The 10,541-nt window shown below is 47.5% G+C and overlaps 3 protein-coding genes across 3 annotated transcripts; 1 reads left to right on the top strand and 2 right to left on the bottom strand.

Moving 5' to 3' along the window:
• Window positions 1-4,174: 4,174 nt before the first annotated feature.
• Window positions 4,175-6,411, top strand: EYB26_004204 (uncharacterized protein; the record flags this gene model as incomplete). The annotated part of the gene is made up of 2 exons (XM_054263498.1): window positions 4,175-5,815; window positions 5,863-6,411. The coding sequence occupies 2 exons, from the start codon at window positions 4,175-4,177 to the stop codon at window positions 6,409-6,411; spliced, it is 2,190 nt and encodes a 729-aa protein (XP_054119473.1).
• Window positions 6,412-7,197: 786 nt separating this feature from the next.
• EYB26_004203 (uncharacterized protein) lies at window positions 7,198-8,176 on the bottom strand (the record flags this gene model as incomplete). Its single annotated transcript, XM_054263497.1, has 5 exons — window positions 7,198-7,523; window positions 7,606-7,674; window positions 7,752-7,886; window positions 7,963-8,064; window positions 8,140-8,176. The coding sequence occupies 5 exons, from the start codon at window positions 8,174-8,176 to the stop codon at window positions 7,198-7,200; spliced, it is 669 nt and encodes a 222-aa protein (XP_054119472.1).
• A 1,492-nt stretch (window positions 8,177-9,668) lies between these two features.
• On the bottom strand, window positions 9,669-10,160 carry EYB26_004202 (uncharacterized protein; the record flags this gene model as incomplete). The annotated part of the gene is made up of 1 exon (XM_054263496.1): window positions 9,669-10,160. The coding sequence occupies one exon, from the start codon at window positions 10,158-10,160 to the stop codon at window positions 9,669-9,671; it is 492 nt and encodes a 163-aa protein (XP_054119471.1).
• Between the last annotated feature and the right edge of the window lie 381 nt (window positions 10,161-10,541).

Raw genomic sequence — 10,541 nt, 5'->3', positions numbered from 1 at the left:
AGGAGAAAAAGAAATTGGTGGTGAGAGTAGCGGCAACAAAACAACACAGCGGGAAGGAAGAGGCTGGGGACTAGAGGATAAGATCGCTGGGCGGCTGGGCCGAACCTTCCCACCACTCACAAAGCGGAGTACAGCCTACAGCAGCACAGCAGAGCAACGTATGTTCAAAGAGAGAGTGGCTGGTGTTGACGGACATCAAATAACAGAACTAAAATTTCTTTATTCTATCAGTCCACCGGGCAATTACTCAGTCCAAGTTGTACACGATATCCGAGACTTATTGAGGTGAAGCCTCTTGCTACACTCGAGTGACACAGCAACATCGCATGGAACCCGACAACGAGTCAATATATTATGCAGACCAGCGCCCGCTAAGTGACATGGTCTCCCTCATGGCTGTTGGACCCTGACTTGGACGATGGTACATTCAATCCTTAAAGGAGTAGTTCATGCGTTTTCGCCTTTCAGTTCGAACTGCCGACTTGATGGCCCTCACTAGTACGGCTACGGATCATTTAATCTGCCTGAAAGATCTTGAAGTCAACAGATCAATGCCATAAGCACAGCATCAATATTGTCACGGAACAGGTCGATGAAAAGTGAATACGAACAACATCGTCTATATTTTGCTAGGTGGTCACCCAGGCGACGGCCGGTCTCTATTGGTGGCTGTGGGTCCACTAGTCATGTGCTGGGCCGTGATGATGAGTTGTTCAACTGCCCCCCCGACGACTTTTATTGATATCTGTAACATCATTGGATATCTCGTTTCTCGTTTCTTGAAAAGGCGCACGATGACAGTCCAATTGTTTCTGGTAGGACTTGCCATAAGCTACAAGGATGATGTTGGAGATCAGCCTGCGTGTCCGATGTGATATTGGACAAGAACAAACTTAGATCGGATAGAGCCTCATGGCACAGATTTAAGCCCAGCCACCACCGTTCACATCCTTCAATTTAGTGATCAGTCGACAACAAGTCTCGGTGTCCCACTTGTTTCTAAGAGAATGTTACTGTTTTTTTTTTAACGGATTGTGTTTGTGACGAACTCGAGATCTGAGGTGTTTCCATTGCGTCAGCGAACTCATATTTGCATTTGGCTAGTCGGTTCAGAATTCGTGTACAGCCTGATCCGATTCATATTGCTTGATCAACCTGTCGAAATAAAAACGAAAACGACACCATTCTGGCGATGGAAATGAAGCTTAACAGAGTACGAAATTTGGCGCTCGATCTTGACCTGCAAAACACAGCTCAATCCATAGTAGCAAGATTGTCTAGGTATCGGCTCCGCAGCAACGAACGTTGTGGCTGGTCACTCTGACATGATATGCTGCTGCTAGTCCACCGATGCTGGTGTTTTGACAAGGACAAACAATATATTGCCGCTCCTCATGATTCGCCTAATGACTGTAAGATTCCCAGCTCGCGACGTCAGCACATGTGATACTCTTCAAGACGATACGAACTTTGAACAATCAACGGTCGGCGCAAGGCAAACCGTTGCTCTAAGTATAATTCATGCGAGTCACGTGAAATACTACCACAGCCTGACATGTCTTCCGTAGTCAAGATCGAATGGTGATAACCCAGGCACTTGAGGCGTAAGTTGGGGATAGCCAGATAGGTTCTGTCAATTCACGGTCTCCGGGTTTAGATACTAACTCACCCCCCCTCAACCACAGAAGCAGAGTCACAGGGTCTAAGTCAGATCTGTCTTCAACGCTACGCGCTTCACGTAGAATACACAGAGTACATCGTGACTTGGGACCGACCTACATCCGTGGTGATCACATGTCAACGGGCAGGGTAGGGCTAACCCTCGCGCAAGTTCACGTGACTTGTGTGACGAACCACGGGCCGAGACAAGCTGAAAACACGTGTGTTCATGTCCGTCTGGTCTCGACAAAAATAGTAACAAAAAAAATCAATGTTCGGGAACAAAACAGAGTAATCTGAGTACGGAGTACAGTGGCCAAAGGCAACCGGCGCGTTGGTTCATATGCTCAGCTTTCATCATAGCAATCTCCTGAGCCACTGGATGATCTTTTCAACCAGTGGGGACAAGAGAACATCAATTTACGAAATACTTGGCGATCTTATCTAAAATTTGATTAAATACGTATCCAGATTCCAGGCTGCACAATTACTGATCTCCATCCGAGCCAAGAGGGCTGTGCAGACAGACCCTGGACCTACTCTTCTTTTAAATAGGCCAAGCGTTGGTGTTCAAAGCACGGGAGTCTCGGAGGTCTAAAAAGTTGAGACAAATCTCAGACTTGAGGTTGCGACCTGCGACAGAAAGAAGGGGGCCCTTACGTAGCCGTTTTGGGTATGGATGTATGCCACAGTTGTACTGGTACTACATGTTACACTTCTCGTGACGGTCCCAGATGTCCAGAGTAAGCAAGCCCTTGGCTTGTCATAGCGGATACGTATACGTACACAGGGTTGTGGCTATGCATTAGTTACATGCAGTCTTGGGCTCTTGGATTGTGCGACACAACGTTTAGGGATGTTATCAAATCAAAGTCGAAAGGGCGGCTATCTAGGAGCTAACCCTACGGCCCTTGACAGGATCTTGAATTTCTTCTCGGTCAATAACGTTCTCCGTGGTTCCATGAGATCGAACAATTGTACTCCGGACCTACTTGACGTACTTTGCATAACATATTGGGGAAATTTAGGAACTTTAGGTAATTTAAGTAATTTCACTGTGTAATTTGTGCTGTCTGGTGTAGATCTACAATGTAACCAGCAAAAAGGAACGAATATGACCCACCTGATGGCTTGACCATAAAGCGTGATTGGCTGCTATCCTCGGCCCAGAAACCTCTGAATGCCGTTTTGGCTGGGACGCGCGTTACAGATGATGTTACAGCCAGTGAGTTAGTTATAAAGGCACTGAAGAAACTTACTAACTACAGAGTACGGAGTACTGGGCTAGAGGGCTGAATGACCGCCTTTCAGGTCACCCGGGCCGTCCGCCGTCCCTCTACCGAGTACTAGGTTATGTGCTTTGTTGGTTATGGATGCTAAAGAGAATTGTCTCTACAGAGATTAATTAACTTGTTTAACTTAATTAATAAATACGTAGTTAGTAAGTCGAGCAGATTAAATACTCCGTATTCAAGTGTCGCTTCGAGACGGATTCCATGTTACCCCGTACCTAACGACGTACTAAGTTACTACATAATTTATAATACATATATGTGCGTACTCCGTACCCTGGCCCTCTTGGCTGCCCCTAGCCAATCAGCTGGCGGCGTCTCCTGACTGGTCATTCCTCGTCATCTGCCTGCCTTGGTTGCCGCAATGGGCCTAGGGCGCCGTCTCACCAGGCTCGAATTGCTCGATCCCAGGCGCTTACTCTTAGTGCAGACTGGCCTACCGACCCGCCGCCGCCCACTCGATCTCCCCTTCCAGCCGGAGACTGGTGGTCCTTTCGTCCATCACTCTGACTGACACTGTCAGATCCAAGCCCCTTCGACTTTTGACTTTCGAGTTTCGACCTTCGTCATTCGTTTTGTATTCCTCTGATCTTCTTCCCTATTTCCTCTTTCCTTCCTCTTCGTCTTACTTCCTCTTTTCAGTCTTCCCGTTGCTCCTTGTTTCGCTTTGTCGACGCTATCCACCGCCTTTGCTGCTCGATCCGACTACGTAGTTACATTCTTTCTCCCCATTGTCGCCGTGACTACGAACCACATAACAAAAACGCAAGGCATCCTCCCTCTATACAGTCGCTCGTTCTTTGAGGGCGGCCAGAAATCAAAACCAGCTTGTTTCGGGTTGACACCGCCAGCAGTTGTTGAATCTCGCCTCCGGACGCCACCGCTCGTTAACCCTTAACGAACCATCTCGTCAGTCTCTTTCAGGTCGCTACAACGTAACATTCTACACAGCAGAGTGGCCTTGGGCACATCAGATGGTGATGCAACTTTGAATGTCTAAGGGAATCTGTCACCCCACAATCGATTTCTAGGAAGTGACCCTGCCGGTCCTAACTTATCACCATCCTACACGACTTCCGTTTCCGGCCATTTTATCTTCACGGACGCTCTGGAGTGTCCACCAATTACCCTTTGTCCCGGCGTCAAATCTTATCTACGAATAACCTTCGGGTAACTTGACTATCAAAAGTTCTCATTCTCGTCGCACACTCACAACCGCCAAAATGCGGTTATCTTCAAGTCTCTCGTACCTCGTGGCCGTTGTGGCCTTCTCGCCCTTCGCCTCCGCCCTCCGACTCCTCGAATCGACATCATTAATACAATGTATGGAAAATTCGAACTTCTCAGCTTCTCTTTTTCAGGTCACCTTCACGCCCGATAACAAGACGCTCGCTATAAATATCAACGGTATATCGTCGATATCTGGCAATGTTACGGCAGAAGTTGTAGTTACCGCGTACGGATTTCAAGCACTAAAACAACAGCTGAACCCTTGTGATTTGAAATTGGATGGTCTATGTCCTATGCAAACCGGCCCCATCCCAATCGAAACCACCATTACGGTCACCGACTCGGTGGTCAATGCCATCCCCTCAATCGCTTACAATGTCCCTGATCTGGATGGGCAGGTTTTTGTATACATCTATTCCAGAGATACCGGTGAAAAAATTGCCTGTTTGGAAGCTAGCCTTACAAACAGTCAGACAGTCCACCAAAAAGCTGTTGAATGGGTGGTCGCCGTTATCGCAGGTCTTGGTCTTGTGGCTTCTGCCATCACTTCAGGACTGGGTCATTCAAACACCGCTGCACACGTCGCTGCCAATGCATTGTCCCTTTTCGGGTTTTTCCAGGCTCAGGCCATGATTGGTGATACGGCTGTTCCGATGCCACCCATTGTTGAATCCTGGACGCAGAATTTCCAGTGGAGTATGGGTATTATTCAGGTTGATTTTTTGCAGTCAATTGCGACATGGTATCAACGAGCCACTGGAGGAACTGCAAGCCAACTATTAGCAAATCTGTCGACCACTTCAGTGGTTATTCAAAAGCGATCGCTCGACATTGGACGGAACCTCTATCGACGCGGCCTACATTATTTTGGAAAGAGAGCCTCCGACACAGGCTCAACAGTGACGCTTTCTGGATTAGAGCGAGTTGGCTTCAAGGGAGATATCGAAGCCACCAACATTTTCTTGACCGGTTTAATTTGGTTCGTCGTTTTCGTCGCCTTGGTCATGATCGGCGTCGCGGCTTTCAAAGGTATTTGTGAATTGTTGATCAAGTACAACAAAATGCCAAGCGACAAGTTCCAAGATTTCCGAAACGGATGGAAAATTGTCATGCGTGGTATTCTCTTCCGTCTCACTCTTATCGGTTGGGCTCAGATGTGTGTTCTCTGTCTCTGGGAGTTGACTCGGCGTGACTCCGCCGCAGAAGTTATTCTTGCGGTGATTATGTTTTTGTCGATGGCCACAGTGCTCGGCTGGGCTGCTTTCAAGGTCATTACACTTGCGAAACGGTCCATTGCTATGCACAAGAATCCAGCATATATTCTCTACTCCGACCCGGCCTGTTTGAACAAGTGGGGCTTCTTGTACGTCCAGTACAGGGCCACGGCATACTACTTTGTCATCCCTGTGCTTGGTTATTTGCTTATCAAGAGCATGTTTATTGCCTTTGGACAAAAGGCACAAGTTGTCCAAGCCGTTGCTTTCCTGATCATTGAGGCCGCCTTCTTGGTTGCCGTCAGTGTGATTCGGCCGTGGATGGACAAGAGAACCAACATCTTCAACATTTCTATCGCCGCTTGCAATTTTTTGAATGCTATTTTCCTGCTAATATTTAGCAACGTTTTCAACCAACCAGTAAGTCTACCTCAACTTATCATATAGGATCTGTCTAACTTTAGCAGGGAATGGTCACGGGTGTTATGGGAATTGTCTTTTTCGCCTACAACGCAGTATTCGCCATGGTTCTTTTGATTCTGGTCTTGATTGCCTCTATATACGCCATTGTCTCTAAGAACCCAGATATGCGCTACCAACCGATGCGCGATGACCGTGGATCATTCATCAAGAGCAACACTGCTCTCAACACCGAATTGGATGCCTTAGCCAACACCGCTCGTGGCGGTGGCGAGATGGAACTCAAATCAACGGCCTACCACCCAACATACGAAGAGTCGAATTCCATTTCGAACGGCAGCGGTGCTAGCTTAAACCATCGTGGACAACACGATATGAACAAACCACCTTCATCGCCTATCGATCCATCTGTACCTCTATTCCCTAGTCACGCACCCCCGTCATACGAACCAAACGTATACGGCCGGGACATTGAACGAAGTCGATCACCGGCACAGATTGGAGATTTCAATCCTGCCTCTGCATTAGCCATGCAGAACTATAGACAACAACACAACGCCAGTCCCTGGCAACGAGGCGCCGGGTACGATCATTAACTGAGCTGTACGCCAATGCATAGAATTGTTTGTCTGTTTATGATGAAGACATGTCAACCATAAATTACCGGGTGTTTGTAACGCTTTCTTACTTCTTTCCTTGGAAGTTCCTTCATTCCTTTCCTTCCTACAACCTTTTTTTTTTTTTTTTACCTCGTCTATGGATATATACCAGGCGTTCATCATCTCGATCGATTTTCTTATTTTCAATTCTACCTTCTCCTTTTTTCTATATTTTATACACAGCATGTGCGGGATCTGGCCTATCATTATCGGGGTTCAATTTGGTTCTTTTCCCCACTTCCATCAGGTTGGGAACAGATTCATTTTCTTCCCTTGTAATTGTTTTTTCTCTTTCTCTCTTTTTCTTTCTTCTTTTCTTTTCTTCTTTTCTCTTTTTTTTCTCTTTCGAGTGTATGGGATACCGGCGTTGATTCTCCTTTTTTGACTTGTGGCTAGCTTTTGGGTTGAGGATGCATATGTATGTATGTATAAAAAATAACTCTCCTGTTTAGTTTATTTCAAGTTCTAAGGCATGCCTGTTACCATGGCCGTGGAGTTGCATGGTTGGGATACGTTAACTTGTAACAATTGAATTGTTCAATTTATCCTCGTGTTCATTTCTCATTTCATTAAAGTAAATATAGAAACGTCTGAAGTATAGAGAACCATGCATTTAACTCCTTGACCCGATATGGTATGATACATATACATGCAACAACAACAACGAATTCCATCTATTTTTATTTTTATTTTTTCTATTTTTTCAAATCAAATTTAAAAGACTCATCGATCCATCCCAGGAGGTCGATACCCGCCACCCGGCGGCCCAGGCGGGAATCCCCCTGCGCCAGGAGGAGGCGATATACTCGATCCAGGCCCATGTCCACCACCAGGGGGACCGCCAGGACCTCCAGGAGGGAAACTTGCACCAGGAAAGCCTGGAGGAGGCTGGAAATTTGCCGGGAGACCGCCCGGTGGTGGGAAGGGTAGGTTGCCTGGTAAAGGGGGCATGCCTGCTGGTAATGATGGAGGAAGACCACCAGCACCGCCGGGGGCGCCGGGGATAGGGAAGGGGGGTTGGAAGGGGGGCATGCCGCGGCCTCCTGGTGCTGTTGTCGTTGCTCGACATGTTAGTTGGGTTGTATATTGATATTGGTATTGCAAGGAAGATGGGGGAGGTTAGGAACGTACGTGGTAATCCACCCGGAGCCCCTGGAGGCGGAATTCCGAATGGTGGAGGCGGCAGTTGACCTGGTCGTCCTGTATCATTCATCAGTACCCCATTGTCTCTCAATACACATACCCTTTTTTGGGTATATTAGGGGGAGTGTATGTACCAGGAACCCCAAACGGCGGTGGCGGAAACGACCCCGGCGCACCAGGATGTTGTAGTAACGGATTGGCTTGTCCCTCCGCCGCGTATGAAGATGTGATTGAATCGATTACGGATTGTGCTTTTTCATGTCCGATTTCTGCCACGACAGTCAGTTTGGGTCTGTTCTTAACTCGAGAATGTAATGGCGGGGCGGGGAGAAGGGGCGCACGTACGTTGGTAATAATCGACCACGTTACGGATGTGATTTCGTCCTGCATTGTGTGCTTTGCGCACGCTCATGGAGTCGTGCGTTAGGTAGACGTCGCAGTAGTCGCCTATAAAGTAAAGGGAGTAGCGCGTTAGTGGATTGGTTTAAGAAAATGTTCGGTAATATAAAGGGCAGGTCCTACAGAAGAGTGCAAAGACGGTTAGCTTGGTTTTGTACATAGCAAGTACGAAGGATGAGAGAACTTATATTTTGGCATCTTGAAGAATACGTGCCCTCGGCACTGGTCACTTCAGTCACTTGAGTCGTTTCGTGAAAAAGTATTGCGCTTGAAAGCGCGCTCGATGCGACGGAGAGTTTCAGTATGGTCCAAGTCGCGGATCGCAGAAATCGGAAAAGCCAATGTTGTTTATCTCGATTGGGCAGGTGTTATAGCGCGTCGTTGGTTGAGGCGTAATTTATCTGAGAGGTCCAAGGATGCGAATTGGTAGACGCAAAACGATAAGCTCCATCTCCATACCTTTCGGGCGGTATAGAGTGGCAGAATAGAGGCATTGGATAATATCACGCTATTCCAGATTGGGACGTTGAAGCTTTCTACATAGTACAAGCACGGTAGTTTAGGTCCTTGAGGATCAAGGGAGTGAAGCATTTGCATGGCTGACGGGATGGAGAGTACAACAGGAATAGCAAAATAGAAGTGAATGATCTCGTGCAGCAAGGTTCGTATAGAAACCAACGAGTACTAATACAGCGTATACTACAGAGTAGATATTGTGCAACCTGCAAGAATTGAATAAATATCTCGTGAACAAGCCCACCATAGAAGAAAAGACTTCGTTCTCGACCTTGGGGGTTAGAAGCACCAGTCGATCCAGATCGTGTGGCGTGTACCTACAAGTCAACATACCTACACCGGAGAAAATCTATTCAAGTATCGGACAATATCTGCCAATAAAACGTCAGAATGCATGCACACATATCAAGAAACAGACAGAAATAAAAGCTAGTAAATACGAAAATCTTCCAGTTTTTTTTGCCTGTCGGAACTCGGACAAAGATCTCGTTATAGTACTACACTCTCGTAGACAGACGGTCAGCTCAAACAAGTCTAGACTCCCGTCGATCGTGACTTGCCTAAACAAGTAATTTCCCCATGACTACGAAGAGAGAATTTTCAAGTGGATTCGCTCCACCTATGTAAACATCCACTTGGTTCATACAAAACAATACAAGCATGGCAACGAAAACTTTTCATTGACTTAAGTCAGAGTACGAAGAATATTACTTTTAAGACGAGGAGCAGATGAGTAGTGAAGATGATCCATTATCCCTTTCTCAAGGGAAGAAGTATTAAGAAATTCGTAATCATACAAGAGACAGGAAAAGAGGTCGGGAGCAGAACAATAGAGTAGTCACACTCCTAAACCGGAAGGGGGTATAATGCTATACGAAGGATTCATTCGAAGAACGCTTCGCTGCAGATGGGTCATGATATAGTAAAAACAGTCGTGAAGAAAGCAGAGCCAATAAAGGAACTTTTTTTGTTGTTATGCCGGATTGCCCCAGTTTCCATGGCCTCGCTAATGATTCAGATTCAGATGGCGCCGTGCTGAAAGACAAATATTGAAAAAGAGACAACTTTTGGTGGTTGTGGTCGTGAAGTCGTTACTGTCGTTTCGGTTTGATGTAGATTATTAGATTGTAAGCCGGTCAGTTGTGACCGGTGAGTCGGCTCCAGGTACGCTCCAGGCTCTGACGAGCTCGGTCCTTTGCGCGATCAGCCAGGGACTCGTTGCTGGAAGAGCTGGTGCTCGACTCGCGACGCTCAAGACCATAAGATCTCTCGCTGTTGAAGATCAGGTTGCCGGCACCACCACGGCCGACATGGAAGACAGGGGCAATCTCCTTTTCGCGACGCATCTCGCGCTCTAGCTCCTCGTCGAAGCTGAAGATGGCGCGCTCACTGCTGCTGTGGACATTGCCAGCGCCACCGCGGCCGGACTTGAAGGTCGGGGCAATCCTGGAATCGAGGCGAGTCAGGGATGCAGGACCGGTGGCCGTCAGGGAGTCGGTGGTTTTGGTGTCGCGCAGCGAGATGACATTGCCGGCTCCTCCGCGTGAAGTGTGTAGAGCTGGGCGGCGTGTGGTGGGCACCGATGGGTGCGGCTCAACGACCATGTAGGCAGCGGAGCGAGCGGGCATTTGTTTTGATGGTTGTGTGGTGAAAGTGATGGTCTAGGAGTGGAAAGTAGTTGTGGATTGTTGCACCGTCGTCTTGTCGAGTGCTTGGGCGAGATGTGTTCAGCGTTCAGTGAGTTCGCGTGGATGTTCAATATTCAATGGTTGACTCAATTACTTGGGAGGGACAACTCTGGGTAGAGTCCGGGGGAAGGGGCTTATATAGGCAACAAGTGTACCAAAGAATGACGGATCCACCCAAAGGGAGGGAAAGTACGTATTACACCATTTCAGAAACGCTGTTGTCTCGTTCTGATTTCTCAGGTACCATCTGGTGGACAAGTCACACGGTCAGCCTGTGGAGAAGGTGCAATATTACGAACCGATGAGGCGGTTGAGTTGTTG

This window comes from Talaromyces marneffei, chromosome 3 (genome assembly GCF_009556855.1).
Source record: "Talaromyces marneffei chromosome 3, complete sequence".
Lineage (NCBI taxonomy): Eukaryota > Fungi > Ascomycota > Eurotiomycetes > Eurotiales > Trichocomaceae > Talaromyces > Talaromyces marneffei.
This window is presented reverse-complemented; position numbering and strand designations above follow the sequence as displayed.